The sequence below is a fragment of the Phaenicophaeus curvirostris genome, chromosome 26 (assembly GCF_032191515.1).
Source record: "Phaenicophaeus curvirostris isolate KB17595 chromosome 26, BPBGC_Pcur_1.0, whole genome shotgun sequence".
NCBI lineage: Eukaryota > Metazoa > Chordata > Aves > Cuculiformes > Cuculidae > Phaenicophaeus > Phaenicophaeus curvirostris.
Window position 1 is genome coordinate 429,212 of NC_091417.1, and position 24,516 is coordinate 453,727.

At 44.6% G+C, this 24,516-nt stretch overlaps 2 protein-coding genes across 5 annotated transcripts; both read left to right on the forward strand.

The window, feature by feature from the left end:
- The first annotated feature begins 213 nt into the window (after positions 1-213).
- Positions 214-11,878, forward strand: CCDC47 (coiled-coil domain containing 47). The gene is made up of 13 exons (XM_069876759.1): positions 214-359; positions 2,106-2,371; positions 2,501-2,608; positions 3,399-3,573; positions 4,189-4,310; positions 4,931-4,996; positions 5,787-5,888; positions 6,749-6,859; positions 7,430-7,515; positions 8,809-8,867; positions 9,576-9,685; positions 9,853-10,020; positions 10,308-11,878. The coding sequence occupies exons 2-13, from the start codon at positions 2,111-2,113 to the stop codon at positions 10,386-10,388; spliced, it is 1,449 nt and encodes a 482-aa protein (XP_069732860.1). The 5' UTR covers positions 214-359; positions 2,106-2,110; the 3' UTR covers positions 10,389-11,878.
- An 877-nt stretch (positions 11,879-12,755) lies between these two features.
- Positions 12,756-24,215, forward strand: STRADA (STE20 related adaptor alpha). Of its 4 annotated transcripts, none has more exons than XM_069877257.1 (12): positions 12,756-12,858; positions 13,997-14,054; positions 14,901-14,929; positions 18,887-18,989; positions 19,509-19,630; positions 19,759-19,867; positions 19,985-20,108; positions 20,259-20,430; positions 20,989-21,093; positions 21,251-21,492; positions 22,135-22,177; positions 22,785-24,215. In XM_069877257.1, exons 1-12 carry the CDS (start codon positions 12,823-12,825, stop codon positions 22,935-22,937), a joined length of 1,296 nt encoding a protein of 431 aa, XP_069733358.1. In that variant the 5' UTR covers positions 12,756-12,822; the 3' UTR covers positions 22,938-24,215. The 4 variants fall into 4 exon arrangements, with proteins under 4 accessions (XP_069733358.1, XP_069733359.1, XP_069733360.1 ...); XM_069877258.1 differs by having other exon boundaries at positions 12,767-12,834; XM_069877259.1 differs by lacking the exon at positions 14,901-14,929 and having other exon boundaries at positions 12,780-12,858.
- The last annotated feature ends 301 nt before the right edge of the window (positions 24,216-24,516 follow it).

Below are 24,516 nucleotides of genomic sequence, written 5' to 3' on the forward strand. Positions count from 1 at the left end.
CGGAGCATGCGCACTGCGCCGCGCGAAGCCGCCACGGGGAGGGCGGTGGAACAGGGCAAGGCACGAGCGGCCCCGGGCCACCCTCGCCGGTAACCTCGGGGCTGCGGGAGGCGGGTGCCGGGGCCCGGTTGCTTCCTCAGCGGTGAGGCTGCCCGCGCGTGTACGCGTTCAACCTACGACCGATACCCGCTACGCAAGGCGCGGAGGCTGCGCAGTGTGCATTACGCAAAACACGCGGGCTGCGCGGCGTGCACGCGCGCCGCTACGCAAAGCGCGGAGGCCGTGCAGTGTGCATTACGCAAATCGCGCAGGCTGCGCCGCTGGCGGACGCTGAGCGCGGGGGGAAGGCCGGGCCCCGGGTAAGGGCAGCATCGCCCCCTCTTCCTTCCCCGTTACCGGCTGCCCCCTGCCCCGGCGAGGGGGAGGAGGCCTGGTCCTGAGGGCAGCGGGCGTGCGGGGCCGGGGGTGGCGGCGCTGGGGCCCAGCACCGGGGCGGGGGCAGCAGGGAGCTGGTTCGGCCCTCGAGACCCTTGATCGGTGGGTGTCTCTGGAAGGAGCTGGGAGCGAGGGAATCCGGAGGACAGCACCGAGCACCGCGCTCCTTCCCTGGGGCTCGGGGGCGGCGGGGGGGGGCCCTTCTCGGGCTGGGGCGGGGGGCGTGACCAGACCTCGGGCCAGGAGGGGGCAGCGGGTGTCCCTGGGGGCTCCTGGTGGGTGCGAGTCTGTGCTTCGGCTGGGGGGTAGCAGTGTGTGTCCCCGCTTCAGGTTAATGTAGTTAGGAAGAGGTTATACTCCACCAGTCTCCAAATCGCATTGCGAAACTGTTAGGGTTTTGTTGAGCAGGTGGCTCTGTTGTCCTGGTTTTAACTTCCAAATGCAAATTCTGTTCTGTGCAAACAGTGTCTTATTTTTCTGCTTAAATTCCTATTAAAAAACACATCATGCCTACACGATGTGCTGAATTCCTGAGCTCTGCCTTGCTGTATTTCCTGTCTCGCTCAATGTTCTTGTGAACATGTTCTGTTCAGGTGTTTGCTGGAATGAGAAGTCTGTCAAAGGCGCTTATTTTAGCTGTCCTTGTCATTCCTAGCAGTGGATTCTCTGCACATGGTGCTTGGAGGAGTGCTGGTCTAATTTAGGAACAAATCATTCCTATTTCAGTTTTTTAGAGAACAGCCTCATTAACATTCAAGTTCCCACTCAGATGTGGTTACAGGAGGGCAAAAAGAGTCTTGCTGCTGAGTCTGATACAGCCCATCTGCCGCAACTATTTGTGAAATGCAGTAGTAGAAGTATTCCTGTCTTTGGAGGCTCCTGGTTTGGACCACCTTGGTGATTGTCCCTGCAGCCTGAGTGGGAGACTGGGACTGTTTTGAGATCGAACAGAAAAGATGTAGGAAACCAAGGCCAAATCCAAGGTGGACAGACTGTCCCTGCCTCTGCAGGTTTCTGGCAGAGCTTTAGTCTCTTAAGCCCTGGTTTACTCTGTTGTTTTGGAGACCAGCGTGATTCCATCCTTTTCCTACCCTTTTTTTTGGTAGGCCTTACAACAAAAGGTCTCTGTCTCCAAACAGAAATAGTGCTGGGATTCTGTGGGACCCGAGACTGTCAGAGCGCTGCTGTTTAAAGTAAATTAGTTAAGTACATTTTAAGGTTTACTGCTGTTGCTACGTATTCATTGATCTGACTGTGTCTAGTTGCTGATTAGTAATCACTGTAGATGCACTGTCTGGCCTTGGAAGTGAGCTGGCAATGCTGACTGACTGAGAGATGCTATTAGAAGAGTCTGTTTTACAGCAGAATACCTCTGATTCCAGAACTTGCTCTTTTGGGCAGCTTGGCCAGATGTGAACTTGCTGCTGCCTCAGCTGCTCCTGCCACCAGCCAGGGAGTCCCAGACCTCACCCTCAAAGTTGTTTTTTCTAGTAAGAGTATTCACTTTCTTTATATAGATGGTGGCCCGATCAGGCAGGGATTTGTCTCTCTAGTCTGACCCTGAAAGTGTATTTAAATCATCTATAGGAGCTGGGCATTTCTGGAGGTGCAATGTAACAGAACCGATAGGAACTTTTTGCAATGTTTGTTCTTTTTTTTTTTTTTAACAGTGAAAATGAAAACTTTGTGTATTTTTATTGCTGTCCTGTTCATCCCCTGGGGTTTTTCTTTGGCAAAGTATGATGACTTCGAGGATGGAGATGACATTATGGAATATGATGATAATGACTTTGCTGAATTTGAAGATGTTAATGAAGATGCAGTCACAGATTCTCCTCAGCGGATCATCACTACAGAAGATGATGAAGAAGAAGCCACTGTAGAGCTTGAAGGTCAGGATGAGAATCAGGAAGACTTTGATGACGCAGATGCACAGGTAATGCCTCATCTCCTTCCTCTATGTCATTCCTAATAGTGTCTCTACACCTTTCTTTCTCCCCTTCTCTGTTTGGATTTTGCTTACCAGGCTTTGGATTTTCATGCTGGTTTGGGTTTTGTCTTTTAGGAAGGTGATACTGAGAGTGAACCGTATGATGATGAGGAGTTTGAAGGCTATGAAGAGAAACCAGACGCATCTCCTAGCAAAAATAAAGACCCTATAACAATAGTTAATGTAGGTATAAGTGTTGATCTGCTTTCTATTTGGTGTTTTGTGACTTAATTTTTAAAGGTGGCGGGCCAATAATGTCGCTGGTGTGCAAACATACACATAAAGGAGAATCTGTCTTAAAGAATTTGCTATTTGAGTTAATAAGAGATAGTGCAGAAATGGGAAGAAGTGTGGAGGTGAGATACCCAAAATAATGCAACAGGATATTGCAGTAGAATATGATCCAGGCGTGCCAGCTCCCAATTCCATGCTTTTCTGCATTGGTTTATGCTAGTTTAAATATCAGCTCTTGAATTGAAACTTTCAGGGCAAGTGCCTTTGGTCTGTTTCTCTCTGTTTTAAGTTGCTAGAACTCCCGTCCTTGGATCAATGCAGCGTTCTGTATTCAAACTGAGAACTGTAATAGGAATATCTATCAGGAAATTCTTAATTGCAACAGACCTTTTGAAATATAGTTTTGACCAAAGCATATTATGACTTAGCTTCTTTTAACCATATGACTGGGGGGGAGGCAGAGGAGCTGTAGCGATGAGCTTCATTTAATCCAGACATCCTAGAGTATCTGGGTGTTTTGTTGACGCATAAAGAAGAGGTTGCAACAATTATATGCTTACAGTAAACACAGTGTGAGCCAAATACGTTATGTAGGCTTAGCTCTGTCCTGTCACTTTGTGAAGCTTATTGCTATCTTTGGGATGAAGCTCCTCCAGTACACCGTGTTTCCCAAATTGTTTGCGTATATGGAATCTGCTCATTCAATACCTAAAAGACGGTCACCATTCGCTTCGTGTAGGTCCCTGCTCACCTTCAAAACAGCTGGGAGAGCTATTACATGGAGATCCTCATGGTAACAGGTCTTCTGGCTTACATCATGAATTACATCATTGGGAAGAACAAAAACAACCGATTGGCTCATGCATGGTTCAATACTCACAGGGAGCTCCTAGAAAGTAACTTTGCTCTTGTTGGTGAGTTCCATAAGGACATGGATTCATTTTTAGTTTATTTGAATAAAGCTGGTTTTAGACTGGCATGTAGGCTTATAGCGAAGACTATGTTTTTCTTTGCAGCTGCATGGTTGTAGAATTGTAGAATCATTGAGGTTGGAAAGGACCTCTAAGATCATGTAGTATGACCATCAGCCCAACACCACCATGCCAACTAAACCATGTCCTGAAGTGTCACATCTACACATTTTTGACCCCTTGAAGGGATGAAGGCTCCACGTCTGCCATGGGCAGCTTATGCCAGTGATTAACCACGCCTTCAGTAAAGAAATTTTTCCTAGTATCCACTCTAAACCTCCCCTAGTGCAACCTGAGGCCATTTCCTCTCATCCTATCACTTCTTACTTGGGAGAAGAGATCAACCCCACCTTACCACAACCTCCTTTCCAGGAGCTGCAGAGAGCGATGAGGTCTTCCCTCAGCCTCCTCTTCTCCAGGCTAAATAGCCCCAAGTCCCTCAGCCACTCACATAATTCCTCTCTGTAGAGCCTTCCTGCCCTTGAGCAGATGACAAGCTTTGGTGTTTAAATTTGTGGGTTTTGGAGCGCAGTTCTCTTTCACTGTTCTTTTCTTCAGGGGACGATGGCATTAATAAGGAAGCTACAAGCACTGGGAAACTAAATCAAGAAAATGAACACGTATATAACTTGTGGTGCTCTGGAAGGGTGTGCTGTGAAGGAATGCTCATCCAGCTAAAGGTAAGGATGAGGGATTTTGTAGTACTTGTTACCAGTTTTCAGGTTCTAGAGGCTTTTTCATTCCAATGTGAGCAACAAGGAGTCCCAGCTCGACATGTTCAGATACAGGGTTCTGAATATGCACACATGAAGGGAAGGCTGGTCAGACTAAAAGATCTGTATGGGCCTGTATTCTGCCGCCCACCAAAGGAGGTAACAGTGAATGCTTACAGAAAGAATATAGAAACCAGAAATGTAGTATAGACAGAGGTAACTGTAGGCTGAAGAGCCCTGATGTCATTTAGAGGGACTTAAGCATGTTGGGAGGAATTGTCTAACAGCAATTCCAAGGAACTAGAACAAAGACAAGTTTCTGCACCTGGGATGGGACAGCCCCATGTGTTGGTTCAGCTCTTGACTTGAGGGAACAAGGCCCTGAGCAACTCATCTAGTGCAGAAAGTAGGCCTGCTTTTGAGCAGTGTAGGGGACTTCCAAAGGGCCCTTCAAAGCCAAATAATTCTATGAAAGACATCTGTTTGAAATGGTCCTGTTTTTCCTTGAGTCCCACTGCTATCTGCCAGTGAAGTGCTGCACTCTGTATTCAGCTATCTTCTCTGTGTTTACAAACTTGTGGCTGTAGTTTCTCAAGAGACAAGACCTGCTGAACGTTCTTGCGCGCATGATGAGGCCGGCATCTGACCAAGTGGTAAGTTCTCAGCCCTTTAGATGAGCTGTGATCAAATGTTGCATTCCTTTGGTTCTGCTCTGCCGTTTTCAGTCATTCTGATGTACAAGCAAACCGCTAGGTGTTTGTACAGTATTCTGTATCTTCTAGTTCAGTAACTGTCAAAACAATCTGAAGGAATGAGTCAGACCTCATCTTGATAAAGAGTGGTTTTATGATCTGAAATACTTAATGATTATTCTTCTGTCTGTTCAGTCTGCCTGAACAGAGCTGCTTAACGCATACACTGGCCTCGATCTTATATCCTGTAACGTTACTTTTTGCCTGGCCCTTGCTCTTGGACATGAGGAGAATCCCTAACTGCATAAATGCCAAGAGAGGTTACATTTGGAAGAAGAGTGGCTGTGTGCTCTGTGAATAGTCTTTCTGTGTGGCTGTAATTCTATTTAATTATATCTACTAAAAATATTTAATTTATATGTGGGCAGTTGTTCATAAATGATGGATATCTGCACTGCAAATGAGTATTAGATCTCTGCAGTTCTAGTCACTGTCGCTACACTGCAGCATTCTACTGGAATATTACATTGAGTGGTCAATATAACTGCCTACTTTAAGACACACTGAGAAGCTTTGAATCAACAACTTTTATCTTAGCTGCACGTGGCCTTGCTTAGTGTTTGTTCTTAAGAATCAAACGGTCAGACAGACACTGAAGTCATAGGAGACATAAGTCTCCATTTGGCCAGTGTTCTGAAGGCAGAGTACATAGTATAAATCTGATTGGGGCTAATAACACTCTGTCCCACAGCAAATAAAAGTAACAATGAATGATGAAGATATGGACACCTATGTGTTTGCTGTTGGAACAAGAAAAGCACTGGTACGGCTTCAGAAGGAGATGCAGGATCTGGTATGTGTATTCACATTGGTAATATTAACATGATAAATAGTGGGATGTAAGGAACTTTCAACTGTAGATTGCTCATTTTCTTGGGAAAAGCTGAAAGCGTGACTGATTTGTTGGAATTAGTGGAGGAAAAAGCATTGTCATTGAATGGATGGAAGTCTGGTGCCATCAAGCATCTGAAGTGCTAGCAGCTGCTGTCAGAACTGAGGGAAAACAGACATTTGAAAGCAGCTCACATCTTCCTTCTGGTGTACAGCATACTTAAGAGGATGATGAAGGGTGTTGTCAGGACACACGACCGTCACATCACCTCTTTTAATTTGCACAAATGATGTTTTCAAGACATGAGAAATAAACCTAGTTAGTGATAGGTGATATGGGAAGTTTAGGTCCGAGTCATCTGCTCTTGTGTGACCCGAAATTAAAAGTTTCCGTATGTTTGAGCCCTGAAGCTTGCAAAGGATCCAGTGATAGCAAGCAGTGGTTTTGCATATCTTCTCTGTCATAACTTGTCTCAAGTAATAGCACTAAAGTGTGTGGTTGTAGGATGCCAGTGGTTTTTGTTCTGTTATCAGACAATGTAAGCAAAGTGCCTTAATCCACTTAGAGCATTCCAGCATGGATATATTACAATTGTTTTATCTCCTTCCCTTAAGGGAAATACTGACTTAAAGACTATTGATACTGATTGTTTTGCTTTATGCTCAAAATGTCCCCAGCCAGACTGAGCGACTGAGTGAGTGCATTTTTATTGTTCCTTATCAGGTACCTTTAGGGGTCTGACTTGCTGGAACAGTTCAGTCTGATAAGATACTGAAAAGCTTATGTTTATTTTCTCTTTCCACTTGTTCTCTTTTATACAGAGCGAGTTCTGTAGTGATAAACCTAAGTCTGGTGCAAAATATGGGCTTCCAGATTCGCTTGCCATCTTGTCAGAGATGGGGGAGGTCACAGAGGGAATGATGGACGCTAAGGTAATCTTGAATCAGTTAGTACCAATCTCTCATGGTAACCCTGGCACTTACAGCCTATGCAAAAAAGTTCTAATCATTATCTCCTGTAAACGTCACAACAGGAGAGCCAAACAGCCCTGTGAGATATAGAGAAATCAAGGCCCTAAGGGAACTTGCAGGCTGGAAGGAGGATGCAATTCTCTCGTCTTTATTCCTTTTACATAGCAGCTGGTAGTCTAACATGAACTGTGGGCTTAAAACTGCCTTTCAAAGTGTGGAAGTTAGCTTCAACAGCCAGCATGACGGAGGTTGTCTGAGGTCCTCCAAGTCGACATCTGTCATGAAATGAATTGGAAAATCCCAAATGAGAGTTAGATATGTAGTATCTCAGTTGCTCACAGTAATTCCATGCATTGAGGCCCCTTCTAGCAAGTGTTAAAAAAGATTGGCAGTTAAATTCCAGTGTCATTGTGGCAAGCTGAACACAGCAATTTTCTGAGTGATGTCTGGACACTTTGGCAAACTCATATGGAATGAGCAGGCTGCAGATGGATTGACGGTGGGAATAACTAACTCCAGTTTCTCTTTTAGATGATACATTTCCTCACGCACTATGCTGACAAGATTGAGTCTGTCCATTTCTCGGACCAGTTCTCCGGTCCAAAACTTATGCAAGAGTACGTATAAAGCTAGATCTCTCCTCCCGGTAACTATTGTAACACCAAGCAAAATAGAGGCTGACAAAACTTGTTTGCAATGTGAAGCCTGCTGGAATGCAGACAAAGAGAAATTGGTAGCAAAGGTGAAACAGGTGAATAAATAGACTCGCAATGCTTCCAAAAGCTGCATTAGTTTAGAAGATCAAGGTGCTGTATTATTTTAATATTGATTTTTGTGTGCTGGTTGTGCTGTAGTTTGGGCAGCTACGAGTTTTAGATGACACCTGGCAGCTACAGTGTACGCGGCTGCTGGAACACAGCTGAGTAATTCCACTAGAAGTATGTGGCATGTTACAAGTTTAAGGGCCAAGAAACAGCACTGCAGGAGATGAACTCGACGCAGTAGCTCAGATGCTATCGGAATGCATTGAGAATTTTGCTTAAGCAAAGTCTGCAGTGTTAAAAAGAAACCATCAAAGCAGTTTGCCTTTCACTAGCTGATACGGCTAAACATTCTGCTGTTGAATCCATTGTTCAAGTACGCTTGTTCAGGTTGATTCTCAGCTGTGCTGCAGAAATACACAGATGCAGTCTCTCTTCTGTTTCTCTGAGCCTCCTTGTCTTGAGGGGCTTTTAGCTGCTGCTTCAGAACTGCCAAGTGGGTGATGTACCTTAGCTGAATTGCCACGTAGGCTTTTGCGAGAGTGTATTACACTCTCAAGCATATAAATAAATGATCCATATCAAAACTTGAAACTGCCCTCCAAAAAAAGAAACATACTTTGATTTAATTATAATACAGCGGCCTGTGTACCTTGTGCTGAAATTGCTAGGTTTTGGAGGATCTGCAAAACAGGTCTGACTTCCTTATATTAGAATAATGTGGGGGTTTGAGCAGCGTAGGCTTGAATTGCTTAAAATTTTTGTTTTCTAACTGATATTTTATTAAGATCTGTAGCAGTATAAATGACAGGGCCTCTGTAAAACTGAACATCATTTAACGGTATGCAAGGCTGCCTTAGGGCTCAGGTGCTAGAACTGACATGACATCTGACAGTCAGATTAGATGGTGCCATTAGTATGTTTTCACATTAATGCCTTTTCTCTGCATGCTTTTGAGTAAAACACTTCAGGAATCTGAATAGTTTGAATCCTAAATTTGGATTGCTGCCAGGCTTTTAATCATGTTTATTTTATTCAAGTAGTTTGAGAACCAGAGACTCTTGCAATGAGTTTTTCCTTAACAAGGTTTGGTATTTTGTGTGCCTGTTTTTCTTCACTCATTCCAGCCACTTTTTTCTTTCCTATTAGGGAGGGTCAGCTTACAAAACTGCCCGAAACTAAAAAGACACTTTTGTTTACATTTAATGGTAAGAAAACTGTTGTGTGTGTGTGTATGTGTATCTGGGGGGGTGGTTTGCTTTATTTGTGCGATTTGCACGCTCAACTTCTGTCATCTGTGAACGATAACATATGACAAATTACTTCAGTGCATGTAATGTGATCACTGATGGATTAATCAGTAAACAGAAGGCAGTGATAACCCTGGGGACAGAGCGGCATATGCTCATGATAACACGATACACAATCTTGCTATCACTGATCTTAGCTCATACTCTTATCTCTGCAGGTGCTGTATTAGGTCACCATTGGAAGATGGGTTGTTTTTCAGCCACACACTGTGCAGTTTGAGCTTGCACAGTTACTTGGTTAACTAGTATGAAATAAAACCAGCCTGTTGTGTCTGTTCTAGAAAAGGCCTGTATTTGTCTTTGAAACTCAAGGCCATAGCTCCAAGTGAACTTAACATCAGAGCCTGAATTCAGCCCTTATGTTTGTATTCCATACTAATTCCACACTAAGAAGGATTGTGTGGGGAAAAAGTGCCTGCCACTGTGTGAGGAATCTAAATGTGACCTCCAAAGCAGAATGCCTCTGTTTACTAGTTATGCCCTTCCTAAAGAGGAGGACAAGAACATCTTTCTTTCATGAATAGTTTGAGCAATAAGGAAGGAGCATTGTAGCAAGTAGAAAAATCTGGCAACCTCTCTGAATTAACAAGAAACTCTTTATTTCAGTGCCTGGTTCAGGCAACACTTCCCCAAAGGACATGGAATCTTTGCTGCCTCTGATGAACATGGTTATCTACTCTATTGACAAAGCAAAGAAGTTCCATCTGAACAGAGAAGTAAGCACTGTCTATTTTTTTGTCTTCTGAATATTGTATAAAATTCCAACCGTTACCATTGGATCCTTAATGTTAATATTGGAAGCCTTATGTTTCTAATTTGATGAGCAGGGTGTAGTCTCACTGATAATGGATAATTAACTGTGGTTGCTTTTCTCTGTCAAAAGGGTAAACAAAAAGCTGAGAAGAACAGGGCTCGCGTGGAAGAGAACTTCCTTAAACTGACTCACGTGCAAAGACAGGAGGCTGCCCAGTCCCGTCGAGAAGAGAAAAAAAGAGCAGAGAAGGAGCGAATCATGAATGAAGAGGATCCTGAAAAACAGCGTCGGCTGGAGGTGAGATGGAATTTCAGATTGTTGGAAACTATTGGCAGATTTCTTCTGGAATATCCGCAAAGTTGCCTGTAGGAAAGCCAGCAGTGGCCAGCTAGAAGCCGACAACTTTTGGGGTATGTGCTTTTACTCTCTGAAACGTGTGAAGGTCCCTGGTGAAGAGAAAGTTGCATAGCTGGAGACATGAACCCATGTCTGGAGGTCTGTCTTGTTGGCTTTTCTGAAATGATGGGCTTGCTCTATGAAGAGATCACCAATGTTCATTCAGATCTCTGTGTCCTTGCCTACAGGAAGCTGCTTTGCGGCGTGAGCAGAAGAAGCTGGAGAAGAAGCAGATGAAGATGAAGCAAATCAAAGTGAAAGCTATGTGACTCCATTGTGAGAAGGCATCTCAGTGCCACCTGCAGAATTGTAATTCACAGGGTACAAAGGCGTACTGAACTCCATAACCCTACACTTCTTTGAACACTAGTAGCCATTAAGAGAAATGTTTCTTGCATTGGTGTTATTTAAGCATCACAGCAACATGCAGGTGTATGTAGAGAGCTTTGTCTTGGCAGTTTTACTGCAGGTGGTATAAGTTTTTGCTACTTGTCTAAGAGGAAAAATTGCAATATTCTTGAATGCTCTTTGTTATTTGTTCTTCAAACCAGGAGGTTATAAACCTGTCCACGTGTGCTGGTAACATATTCATGCTTTGGTTTTAAACTTTGGGTGTAGTTATTGGGAGGGAAAGGGGAAAAACTGAAGGGGAAGGAAACTGCACAATAAACAATTCCTGTGCGTTTATTTGCATCAAGCTTCTAAAGGCACAAAACTTAGAGCCTTCCATACACAGTATGGATTTTTCAGGGATTTAAGCCCAGTAGAAGTGATTTTTTTTAATTTTCTTTTTTTACAAACAAGGGATTGAAACAGTATTAGGTCACCTATGGGCATGGCTGGCATCTGTAAAACATAGATGGATTCAATACCAGGGAATGGAATACACTAACAGTTTCCTGCTTGTGGGTTTGAATGCTGCAAGCGCTTAATACAGTGTGAAGTCCGTCATGTCGGCATGGTGTTTCTTCAGGAGTGAGCACATGGTGACTTGACAGCTTCAACTAGCTTTCTTCGAATATTTTTAAACTACAAGTTTGCCTCAAAAACGTTTGTCCTGATCTCAGCACCTGCTGCCTGGTTCACCTCGACCAGAGGCTCGATTCAGTGAAGTATCTGCAATGGCCAACTTCCCCAAGCAAGTTAAAACAGTTCAGAGGATGTGTATCCTCTTCACTTGGTGAATGGTCGCTTCAGGTTTTTGAATATAAACGGAGAGAATGAAGTGAGTGCCCCCGCGCAAGCACTTTGTTAACTGAGAGCGCTCTGCATTTTATAAATGCTTCGCGTCCAGAAGTCATTTTATTGTTGCTTATAAGACTTTTAACAGTTTTGTGGGGAAAAAATGTCTTGCAGTTGCTTGTTTAATACTTTGTGGAAACTTGATTCGGAGGCAATAAGAATGAGCTGCAGTTGAAACAGCAGTTGCTTAACCTTCTTGTTTCTGGCATGGGGTACTTCACACTGATTTAATGCAAATGTCTGTAACCTGATACATGCAAATACATTGATTTTATAATGGTTAGTAAAATTATTTAAAACCAAAACTAATGTAGATGATGTTGAAATTTTAGCACTATTTAGCTTTAAAGATTAATATGGTATTGTTTCTCTGAAAGGAAATACTAGTTTGTGCTCTTTTGTGTAAGCAGACAGCTTTTCTCAAGTCCCATACGTTTTTGGGCCATGGCAGCTAATTTTGTAATACGAACTCTCAAATGAACAACCTAATGAAGAGTAAACTATAACTGAAACACCCCACCTGCCTACTGTACTTGGCTGGACTCTCAGAATCAGGGAAAGGTTTGGGCTGGAAGGGACCTCAAAGCCCACCCAGTCCCACCCCTGCCCTGGGCAGGGACACCTCCCCCTGGATCAGGGGCTCCCAGCCCCATCCAGCCTGGCCCTGAACCCCTCTGGGGACGGGGCAGCCACCGCTGCTCTGGGCAGCTCGGGCCGGGCCTGCCCCGTGGCGGGGCGCGCGCTACTGGCCCTCGGCACCGCCCCCCGGGGCGCTTCCTGGTGACGTCACACGAGCGCCCCAGTCACGTGGCGGCGCGCTGACGTCATACGCACGGCGTCGGCGGAGGTGAGCGGCCCCGGGGGCGCTGAGGGGCCTGGGGGGCGGAGTTGGGGTGTTCGGCCTGGAGAAGGGGAGGCTCCGGGGAGACCTTAGAGCAGCTTCCAGTGCTGAAGGGGGCTCCAGGAAAGCTGGGGAGGGGCTTTCTACAAGGGCCTGGAGTGCCAGGACAAGGAGGAATGGCTTTAAATTGGAAGGGGGAAGATTTAGATTAGACATTAGGAAGAAATTCTTCACCATGAGGGTGGGGAGGCCCTGGCCCAGGCTGCCCAGAGCAGGGGTGGCTGCCCCATCCCTGGAGGGGTTCAAGGCCAGGTTGGATGGGGCTGGGAGCCCCTGATGCAGTGGGAGGTGTCCCTGCCCGTGGCAGCGGGTGGGACTGGATGGGCTTTGAGGTCCCTTCCAACCTAAACTATTCCCTGATTCTGTGAGAGGGCCCGGCAGGGAGCAGTGATGGGGTTGGGGCTGCCAGCCTCGGGGCGAGGTGGTGAGATGCCCAGAGGGGACCGTGCCTGGGGACCTGGAGCTGCCAGTTCAGGCAAGGCGGGAGGTCTGACCCCCTCTTGTGCCTGCAGGTTCCCTGTCCTTTCGTAAACCGCCAGCGCCACACAATCGCGGGTCCAATGTCTTTCCTTGTAAGTAAACCCGAGCGGATTAGGGTGAGTGTTGAACGCTTTCACGCCCTCCTGCGTGCGGGAGCTTGTGCGGGGCTCTGTGGGGGGGCTGCCTGCTGGGAAGCACCACAGAGTCCTGCTGGAACGGGCTGATCCTTGGGCAAGGAGTCATTAAATAAACCGCGCTGCAGCCTTCACTGCCCGTGCACCACTGCACGGCTGCCAGGGGCCCAGCACAGTTCTGCAATTAAGGAAAAAAGGCAGCAATTCCAATAATCTTTAGGAGATCGCTGCCTCACCCATGTCCACTACCACCTTGGAAAACTGAACACAGAGGTTTTGTTTGATCCTTAATGAGGATGTTTCACATGAGAAAAACACTTCTAATGCTCTAAAATGGTATCGTTACACATGAGTTCTAAGTCATTGTCACCTAAAGACAGGGTGGTGCTTCCCAGGACCGGCTTCCCTTCTGCAAAAAACCTAAACTCTTTTTTCAGTTATTTTACGAAGTAGACAAATTCTAACGTGGGAATGTTTATGGTTGTTTTTATAATGTTAACTCCACAACCAACACTCTGCAAACCTAAAATTGCATATTATATGTATTGTGTGTGTGTGTAGATATGTTTTTCTTTGAATCACAGAGTTGAGTAGAGTGGTTGAAACATTTCTTAGCACAACCAAGTGCTTGCTCTGGATTTAAACATGAATTCTGGAAGACAAGAACAGCTTTAAAATATTTGTGTTCCGAATTTTGTGTTCAGCCAATAGATAAATAGCCAAAATATTTAAGTTCTCTTAGACATCACCTCATAGAGCTGAAGCTTTTTTTACACCTATTACACCCTAACAAATAACTGTTGTTTCTGTAAATAAGGAAGTTGTAGCATGCTTATTATTTTTGCTGTACATGCATGTATGAGGGTTCTTGTTTGAGTGACCTAAAATTATGTTAATGTTATTGCAAGTGCATGCTGGTTGGGAAAAGCCAGAGCACCTCTGTGTGGGTATGTGCTCACAGGAGGGGAATATCTGTGTCCAACATAAGGATGTAACTCTGATGTTGCAGAAGAAAGCCTTGAAACATTAGGATTCTCATGGGTTTTGGGGGGCAAGGGGAATAAGAAACTTGTCTCTAGATGGAAAAACTAATTATCTGGAGGATTATTTTTCCTTTCAGCGGTGGGTGTCGGAAAAGTTCATTGTTGAGGGCTTAAGAGAGTTCGAATTCTTTGGAGGTAAGTTTTCCTCTTGTTAGATGATGCTGTTAGAAATGTTTTACTTTAGCCTCGAGGTCTGTTAATTTGGTTGTAAATATGTATCTTAACAGTAAAAGTGATGGATAAATCTGGTTGTACCACCAGATCTGGTTATTCAAGCTTGCCAGCTCTATAAAGTTGACATGAAGGTGTCCAAGATCTATCAAACCGTTGGAAATCAGTTTCATGCAGTTCTGTTTTCAGATGCTGCATTCTGTATCTCATAGCACAACATTTCTTTTCCTATGCAAAAATTTGGGGTTGGGAAGTTTACTCCAAGTGAGAATGGATTTTGAAACTCTGATGATAGTTTCCCCAGCGCGCCTGCAGGAGAACTGTTCGTTTTTTTGGCTTCATGTGTAAGGAACAAAGTAGCCCACTAGGATGCAGAATTCCTGATCAGCGGCGTAGAAAGCATCAGAGATAGGAAAGATGTCTCAATCCTGAACTTCCAGGTGGAGTGGAAGGATTTTCAGTACTTGATACAAGCTTTAGATAGTTTCTTCTGTATTTAAGCAAAGTGGAGATGTCATTTTTCAGCGTGTTTAGATGTATAGTTAAAAACAACCTGCAGTTTACATTTATGCTGAATATGTGAACAGTAGTGCTATTTGAATCTCTTTAAATCCCCCACTTGTTGTACAGTTTGATTATTTTTAGTGCTGCAACCATACATGTGAATCAAATGTCTTTGTCTAAAAAAAATGTTGTATGTATTTGGTATCCAAAAGCATCGTGCAGGGTTATTTGCTCAGTTTTCCAACTATATTTTTAATGGGTATCTATTGAAGACAACATGGTGAACGATTGATTTCTTTACTCCAGAGCAGCCTCCGGGTGACTCTCGGAGAAAAGTAAGTGACTTTTGCAGGCTGTGGTGCTGTGGTTCATTGCATGGAGATTATTCCGTGTGGAAGTTTGATTTTTCTTTTTATCTTAGTTATATATTTCATCTCTATATTTAGCTCTACAAGTGTGGAAACAGGTTTCACCCTGGAGTGGAGATTTTGGTGTGTGGTTTTCAAACTATAGGTGAAAAGGCAAAACTTTTAAACTTGGATTTGTGTTTGTGTCATTGTCCCCTCTCCCCCAACTGCCCGAGGGTCTCCTTTATTGAGCTGATTTAGATCAGAGATGCTAATCTCTTTTAGCTCCATTTTAGATTAAAAGGAAGAGGCTAGTGAAAACTGAGCCTAAAAGATTTGGTGTTGGCCATTCAAACCCAATTGAACTCCTCGATCCTGGTTTCCTTTCTCTTCCCTGTAGAGCAGCCACAACAGAAGCCCCAACATCAAAACCAGACACCATGTAATTTTCAGTTTGAGTTGACTTTACCTGCTGTTGTCTGGTCATCTTTAGAGCCAATTCCATGCATGCTTAGAGAGCTTTACCTCTTAAAAACTGAAATCACTTGCAAACAAGGAACATCTGGTCAAAATGTACAGCCGACATGCGGCAGCTGAAAACGTTGCTCTGCAGGCCCTGATTGCACACGGTCGTTCACGGTGAACAGTGCTCATAGATTAACACAGCTTACAATGAAGTGTATTTGTCTGAATGATTTTCTACCAGCTCACACTGAAACATTTCTGTGTGCAGGTGTTGCTCTAGTTTAAGCTCATTACAAACACAAATTAAATGTGATTTCATTATAACTGTGTCAGTTAAAGCCACTTATAATTGATTTTGGTGCCTTTGTCTATAATTTATGGGCATAAACAGGACTGAAAATATGAGATTTGCTTGAGTATTTTGTATAAAGTCAAGTAAATTCACACCTTTTTTTAAATTGCCAGGTGTTTTGTATATACTGGACTGGAAGCAAATTGAGATTAGCATCTGTTTTGTCTTTGTTACAGTCTTGACCTGGGGTTTGGTCACCTCTGCAGTGATATTGCTGATTCTTACTTTGATGTTTACATCTACATAAAACCTTGCTGTTCCCAGCAGACAGTAAATAATTCGGGGGGAAAATTTTTGTTGCTCATGCTGAAAATGAAGGAGGGAATGAGGAGGCGGAGAGGAAGGCAGCAGAACAAAAATGACATTCCCTCTTCCTAATTCAAATGAACACCATTTGGCGGTTGCAGATCCTTGCTAGCATCACATAACTGATTTTCCTATGGCATTTATAACAGTAGTTGCTTTTCAACAATTAATTTCCATAAATTTATCTCAAAATCAGATCAACAAGCTAGGAAGCTCTTAATGAATGTCATGCCATAAAGCGAGTCACACGTGACTTCATTTTGCCGCTGCTTTTGCCCATACACCAAAAGTTGTCCTGTGTGAAACCACCGAGGAGCTTTCTCGCAGTATTTCATAAATGACATTTCAGTTTAACTTTTTTTTTTTCTTTAAAAGAACTCTTGTATGAAGTTGATAAATTCTTGGTAGAGCTCCTTTTGCGCTGACTCTCAGTTACTGGTCACTGCTAACACGTAGAGAGGCAAGCGAAGACCCTGATTTACTGGAAGATGGGAAATTACAGTATTTTTCCATTACTGTTCAAACAGCCTGTACCATTAATAAGATTAAATTTATTTAATCTTTTGCATCTGTTTTGTTGGCTTATGCTGTATCTGGAGTGGACTTTAATACAGCAAACCACTTACATATTGCTTAGCATTTCACCACTGTCATTGCTCCATAACACTGCTTATCAGAGCCTCCTGCTTTCATTTCCTTGGTGGTGCCTTTCTGCTTCAGAGGTTTCCATCTGCCTGTGTGTCTCTCCTGGCAATCTTGCTGTTGACAGGACTGGGAAATTGCTGGAAGAAGCAGTGAACGATACAATTGAGATCAGAATTGACAGGTGTCTTTAACAGAGGTTTGATATCGGAATGGAAAGTTGCTGCCTGTTCTCAGCCAAGGAATAGCACTGTGTAGTGATATGACTGTAATAAAGGATTTGGGGCTGCCAAGATCTCAGGGATTAGCTATCCTGAAACAGGGCTGAGTTATCTGGGCTGAAATTATACCATAGTGCTGTCCACAAATATTAACTTTTGCCATTCCCCTTAACTCATAAATGTGCCTATTTTAAAGGTAGGCAGAGAGAGAGAAAATGTGTGCTGTGCAAAGTCAGGTGTGTTGCATCCCGATCTGGGACATGAGGCCTGGGCCCTGGGTCACCCCTGTAAATATAGGGACTCCCTCCGCCTGATTAAGGGAAAAAAACCACCAACAATTGATCTAAAAGATATCTAATCTCACAGGCAAAAATCTTGGGAATAGGAAAACTATTGGCTTATCAGACCCTTGGTAGGAAGAAAGAAGGAAAGGAGGGAAAGGAAAGAAAAGAAAAATAGCAAAGCCTCCAGTGCTGAGAGGATCCTTCCAGGATGGTGGGCGCACCAATGGCCCGTCATCCAGAGTATTATTTATAGTTTTTGGTGGGCCTGTGCAGTGCTGCTTCTAGGAAAGTTCTGGAACTGTTTGGGGAGGGCTGCTTCTTCCCAAGTTGGGCTCTTTGGGCAGCAAGCGCAGCTGGGCTGCTTGCAAGAGTGAGGTAGGTGTTGAAGGCCGCTGCCTCTGCTTCAGTCTCCACCATGATTTAAGGCAGCAAAAAGAATCAGTCATTTACAAGGTGAAAGGGTGGAACTTGGGAATCATGACTGTTCGTTTATTCCCAAGGTCTAACTTTGGACCCAGTGAATTCACGTCTGTGCTTCTGGCACTATCTTTACCCTGGACTGAGTGCAGAACAGCGAGTTCCTTGGGTTTTTTTTAGCTGTCACTGCATTGTTTGCATCTTTGAGTGATGGAAAAAAAAAGAGTTGCAGTCACTGTAGGAAAATTCACGAGCCTTTTCTGCTTCATGTAGCATGAGAAAAGGTCTGATAAAGGGCATTCGCAGTTGATGAAGGCTGAGGTGGAAAAATGAACTGGAGTTCCAAATGTCAGGAGGAGTTAATGTGCTAGAAATTTGAGATAACTAAATCTGATCTTAGACACCAAATAAATTTGTTCCCCATTAGGATGCTCTCCTTGTGACTTAGGAAATTTGAGGGAGTTAGAAGGTATAATGAGACTTGCAAGAAGAGTTTGTCTTCTGCAAAATCCTACTTGGAAAGTTTTATGTGTATGTGAACAGAGCAGATAGCTTAATGTCAGATGTAGAGAAGAAACGCTGATAGGCTTGCGAGTGCCGCTTCTCTGTGTGCTGTGGGGTCTTTTATTTTCCTTATCTAAGCCCTAATGCTTTGCAATTAAGTCTTCGCTTTCATTTGGAGCTTCTCTTTTCGTATGTGTCTGATCTTCATATCTCAGGCAAAGTTGGTTCATCGCTTTCACCACTCAGCTAAAGCAGCTTCAGCTGTGCTGCTCTTAGCTCAGAGGAGCAGCTGAAAGCCAGAAGCCATCAGGCAGAAACGCTGGCTGCCGCAGTGCAGAGAAGTGCTATAAACATGCTTTCTTTGGCCATTGCTCAGGCAACAGGATGGCAGCACAGCCACCTGTAATTAATGGGAGAAAGGTAGTTACTCTGAAGTGGTGCTTAAGTTGTCCTGGGGAATAATAATTGGCTCTATCCAAATATTTCTAAATAAATTCTAGCTTACAGTAATTAAAAACCTACCCATTACAGTTACATGCTTTGAAACACAGATATCTGGATCTTCTGAAATGAGGCATCTCCTGGATTTCAATTGATAAATAACTACTTAAAATTATTTTAACAGCAATTAAATTCTCTCTTCTATACTCAGTACTGTGTCTTTTTTTGTGGTGTATGATAATATAAGGAGCAGATGTTTTTTCTAGCATGCGGTGTTATTACTTTTGACCTGACTTTGTTTTCCTTCCTCCAGACAAATGAGGCGAGCTCCGAGTCGATAGCATCTTCCCCCAAAAGGGACACCATGAGCAACTTCCTACCGGACAGCAGCTGTTACGAGTTGCTCACTATCATAGGTAATACTGCTGGTGGGCTGGAGGGTCAGAGTCTGCTTGGCAGAGAAAACAACTTTGGTGGATTTGTTGGCTTTTTCTCGATTGATTGCTTGTATTTGTCATGAGATGCCCGTCCTCTTTAATTTGAAAATCACTTTAATGAACGATGAGACACCAATCCTAAAGCCTTTCCACTAAAAGAGGCATGTGGTGGGTTAATGATAAGGGAATGAAGTTCAAAGTCAGCAGAAGCAGCCCGAAATCTATCCTTGTCCTCGGTGGGGCTGTGGCCTCATCATTTTATTTCTGCTTCAGTTCTGAACTTGAAAGACTGGGTATTAGTGCTGGCTAGGAGGATTTCTCTTGATGGAGTACATGCCAAGGAAGGTGGTATCTGATGGAACAATTACATTTTCACAGGGTCAAAAATAGTTGCAGTAAATGAGCATAAAGATCATTTAAGGGTCAGGGACTGGAGGAGTTCTCCAAAAGTGTGTGGTTCTGGAAATATTCCTGAAGCTTTAATGCCTTTTCTTTCAGGCAGAGGCTTTGAAGACTTGATGGTTGTGAACCTGGCCAGGTATAAACCCACAGGGGAATATGTCACAGTCAGAAGAGTGAACTTGGAGGCTTGCACAAATGAAATGGTCACATTCCTGCAGGTAACACGAATCCACTAATACCATAGTGTATTTAGGAGAGGACAGACAGCAAGAGCAGTGCTTATCAATACTGTACTCATGCTTCTGTATTTATTAAACTGAACCAAAATATCTTTTCTTTATTTTAGGGGGAACTTCATGTTTCCAAGCTCTTCAGCCATCCTAACATTGTGCCATACAAAGCAACTTTCATAGCTGACAATGAGCTGTGGGTAGTGACGTCTTTCATGGCCTATGGTAGGTGGAGAGGGAGGACCTTTGTCTGTCCCTTGCGTTGTGTGAAATTAAATTTCAGAGGTGAAGTATCCTTGGTTTTTTTTCTGACTGTTTCAGAGGTGTTTTGTTTCTTTTTAGGTTCTGCAAAAGATTTAATCTGCACCCAGTTTATGGATGGAATGAGTGAACTGGCTATTGCGTATATCCTCCAAGGTGTGCTGAAAGCACTTGACTACATCCACCACATGGGCTACGTACACAGGTATTGAAAAAACCCACGAGCCATTTTCCTTCTGTTAGAAGTTCTCAGAAATCCTTTGTGGTGTCCTTGCGCACTAAGTCCTTCTGGGAGAGCTGTAAGGAACATAACTCCTTTGAGCCCAGAGAACCTGACTATTTTAACTTGTTTCAGGAGTGTTAAAGCCAGCCACATCTTGATTTCTGTGGATGGGAAGGTGTTCCTCTCTGGCCTGCGAAGCAATCTGAGTATGATCAACCATGGGCAGCGTCTCAAAGTTGTTCATGACTTTCCCAAATACAGCATTAAAGTCCTGCCTTGGCTCAGCCCTGAAGTCTTGCAGCAGGTGTGTTTAATAAAACTAGCTTGTAGTGGTATGTAGCATCTCTCTAACTTTGAGTTCTTATGGCGTGTTTAGGGGGTGTAGGGCAGAACACAAGACAAAAGCCACAGGGTTACTTTATCTTGTAATGAGCTCTATGCTTTTTTTATCTCCTTTTTACCTTAAAAGAAAAAGGAAGCCTGTATTCCTGTCAAAAGGGGCAGTTGCTATGAAGCCCACGTTACACTGTCTTTGTTTTCCCTCTAGAGGAAAGTGCACAAATGTGAAGAACGGGAAAGGGAGAGGTTAGAGGAAACAGATCTGGGGCAGACATGGGTCGAGTTGGTAGAATTTGATCTGTCTGACTAGATAGCTTTCTTGTTGGTACCTCTACAGATTTTCCCATTGGCAAAGCGTTACATTAGGCGCCAGTTACCCTGAGGTGGATGCCGTCCCTATGAGCTAGCTGATTTCAGTTAAATAAACATTTGGGTTTGCTCTTCTGCATATCAACTCATGGGTGTTGCCCATGCAATCACTTCTAGGTCCACCAGGCTAATTTTTCTTTTCCTTTTCATCTAGAATCTCCAGGGTTATGATGCAAAATCTGATATTTACAGCGTGGGGATAACAGCCTGTGAACTGGCAAATGGACACGTACCATTTAAAGACATGCCTTCTACTCAGGTGAGGTTTAAAAGCTTTCTTATCCTTCATCCTGGCACAGGGAACTGCTTTGCTGCACTGGGATGTCAAGACAGAAGGGTGCCATGCTACCTGAATGGGAAATCTTAACTCTTTGATCTTATTGGGTGCGATGTTGGTTATTTTCCTTCTTTTCCAGATGCTCTTGGAAAAGCTGAATGGAACTGTTCCCTGCCTACTAGACACCACCACAATTCCTGCTGATGAGCTGACCATGAAGACCTCCCGTTCAAGTGCTAACTATGGGATGGGTGAGGGCACGGCTATCGGCAATGTCAGAGCAACCAACGGAGAGCCAGCCCTGCACCCTTACCTTCGGACCTTCTCCACCTACTTCCATAACTTTGTGGAGCAATGTCTCCAGCGGAACCCCGATTTCAGGTAAAGCCAGGTGGAAGCTGCTCATCACAGACCTGCAGTGTTCTAGGGCCGATTAAACTGTGAGAGCAGAGGTTGTTGGAAGTTCTCTTTCCAAAAGCATAGCAGAGTGAGGATGCGCTCTCAACATTGAGAAGAGCCATCAAAGTGTGTAGGGTAAGACCACTCTGAGCACTTGCTGTAAGACAGACTGAAGAATTACTTTGCAGCCTTCTTAGGGGGATAGAGTGGTTCTACATGTCAGGAAGAGAACAACTTGATTTTCTGGTGCCTGTGAGACTGTGTTTACCCAGTTTCCTTCACCACGAATGTCTGCTGTTTGGTCAGCAGAGAATAACGATGGGAAGTGATCCAGCACTGTATTTGCCTCAGCAGTGAGCGTAAAGCCATCTGTATCCCTGACAAATTTCCCTAGCGCACCACACTGTTCAGAAACTTCCCCTTGATCAAATGTTGGGGTGTGCAAGTAGGTAACTTCGGCAGAAGATTGAATCACTCGCGTAAAACATCGTGGGAACATAATGAACCCTACAGCTGAGAAATGAGAGGCAGGAAGGACCCTGGCATTTCCTTTCTTCCACTATTTGACTTGAAACACTGATGCATTTTCTTGTGTGCTTACTTTATTCTAACTCCCTTCTACAGGCCAAGTGCAGGCACTCTGCTTAATCATCCCTTTTTCAAGCAGGTAAGGGACTCATTTAATCTGCAGATAAAGAATAGTAGCTTTCCTGTAGCGTATGTCTTGCTGTGTCACTGAACTTGCAGGTGGGAGTGTTAAGTTGCTGAATTTTCTGTGATCTGAAAGGAGTAAGTTAATTTTACTAGTTGTAGTGCAGCTTGGTAATCCTCAGATTCTCCTGGGAGATGGATGGGCTATTCTCAGAGTCATGGAATGGTTTGGGCTGGAAGGCACCTCAAACCCACCCAGTCCCACCCCTGCCAAACTGAGGTGGTGGCTTCTGCACTGCTGGCAGCTCTGGCGGGATGGCGAGCTCCAGCCTTTGCATGGGAGAGGGCGGAGGCTTTCCTGCCCCTGCAATGATTTATTTGGCTTGCTCTGCGCTGGTGATTCTTCACTGAGGGGAGCATTGGGGCCACAGCACACAAGGGCTGCTGAAAAGGAGCAGCAAAGCACTTCCTTGTTACAAGACGTGGTGTGAAAGCCCTGCATGTGTCTCTGAGCGGGAGGGAGGATGATGCTGCGTTCTTCCTGTCTGCCTGGAACTACATATTGTCTCACTCATTTGTGATGGGGAAGCGTTTCAGCAGCTGAGTTCTCTCCTCTTGTGCAGATCAAGCGCCGTGCGTCCGAAGCACTCCCTGAACTTCTGCGCCCTGTCACCCCCATCACCAATTTTGAAGGAACACGTCCCCAGGACCCCAGCGGCATTTTTGGGCTGGTGTCAAACCTGGAGCAGCTGGATGTGGATGACTGGGAATTCTAGAAAAACCAGGACTCTACCTGATTCTGGAGGAGCTTTCTGGACATTGTAATTCATTGGTCCTGTTCCTATAAGGTGATGAATGTTACACACAGAAGAGTTTACAAGTCCTTGGGGAGGAACTTCAGCTGCATCTTCACTTAGGAAGTAGCCTGGAAACAATCGTACAGACTGGAGCTGGGAGAGGATCAACCCCAAGGAACTGTGGAGCATCCCCGATGGTGCAGTGCCCGGAGCCCCCGTGCTTGACGCTGAGCACTGGTAGATCACTTGTGTGGGTTCAGTAGAGTATGTGTTTGCAAAAATCACTCACTTCCTCACATCACAGTTGAAGGCTGCGCATCCATCCCTCCTTGGTTCTTTCTCCTTTAAGGGTGCCTTAGAGTTAAGGGGGGGCAGGCAGCTCTTCGTTTGGGGCATTCTCTTAGCGCTGGTCCGATTACTGCTACAGGGTAACCAGAGGGTAGGGAAAAACGGGATTGTGTTCTTAAATGCAGTCACGGCTTTGTGATAGAAAATGGGAGATCAGAGGTGACCAGACTTTGTTCCAGGCACATTCACTGCGTTGGGTGTTCCTCTACAGCACTGGATTCTTCCAGTTCTGGAGAGAACTTTGGAAGAGGCTCCTCTCGCTTGATGCCAAGCACTCTGGGCATTCCAGCCTCTGCTCCTACAGCTGCCTGGGTCACCAAAGTGAGCACGTACGCCTGTGCAGCAGACCAGCTACTTTTATCCCATCACAACCAGCTGAGCCTCCTGTTAGCTGGGCTGGTTTCACAGCATGTAATGCTCATAGCAGCTTCTTTCAGTAACTTTGCCCAGCACAGAGGAAAATGAAGTTGACTTTCACGCCAAGTCCTGTTGCTTAACATCTCCTCTTTAAGCGTCATGTACAGAACTGATCCTAAGCCTTCCATTACCATTGCTGTTCTGCCTTTCCTAACTGAATGGCAGGTAAAAGCTTGCTTCTCCTGTGGCTCCCCTGGATTTATGGCTTTGTGGCTGCCCTGCTGCTGTGGCAGCTCTCCCGTTCCATGGTATTTGGTTTTTGGAGGCATATTTAAGGCTTTTAGTTTGACCCTTCCAAGGACCATGGCTACTGGATGTCTTTCTCTTTACTGAAGCAGAGAAATCCAGGCCTGGCGGTGTGGTGGATGGGGGTAGTGGTGCTGGCAACAGGTCCTTACGTTCATGAGCTGTACTTGAACCCAGATCAAGTTTGTTACTCTAGGGTTTCTTGCCAAAAAGAAATAAAATATTTCTGAAGGTTTTTTCTTTTAAGCTGCTGTTGCTTTATGGTGATGGGAGCGGGTCTCCAATGAAGACACTGCCTGGCTGTGTGTGCTTACTCTCTTCTCATTTCCTTACTTGAAAGGCTCCTGCTTGCACCCCACTGACCAGGGCTGGGTGGCAGAACGTGCCCCGAGGAAGGTGGTTGCTGTTCCCAGCTTGCAGCACTGCTGCCTGCAGATACTTTCATGGTTGCAAATCATCTTTTTTTCAGCTAAAAGCAAGAAGCTGCACGCAACTGCTCTGCACAGAATTCTGCTAGGAACCAAGAGGCAGGCAGAAAAGAATGCAT

Bases quoted from the DNA above. Each gene is read 5' to 3' on its own strand.
- CCDC47 (XM_069876759.1), top strand. From the start codon at position 2,111: ATGAAAACTTTGTGTATTTTTATTGCTGTCCTGTTCATCCCCTGGGGT. The intron at 4,311-4,930 runs GTAAGGATGAGG...TTGTGGCTGTAG, and splicing joins GAATGCTCATCCAGCTAAAG to TTTCTCAAGAGACAAGACCT. The intron at 6,860-7,429 runs GTAATCTTGAAT...TTTCTCTTTTAG, and splicing joins AGGGAATGATGGACGCTAAG to ATGATACATTTCCTCACGCA.
- STRADA (XM_069877257.1), top strand. From the start codon at position 12,823: ATGTCTTTCCTTGTAAGTAAACCCGAGCGGATTAGG. The intron at 14,055-14,900 runs GTAAGTTTTCCT...TCTTTACTCCAG, and splicing joins AGAGTTCGAATTCTTTGGAG to AGCAGCCTCCGGGTGACTCT. The intron at 21,094-21,250 runs GTGAGGTTTAAA...CTTCTTTTCCAG, and splicing joins AAGACATGCCTTCTACTCAG to ATGCTCTTGGAAAAGCTGAA.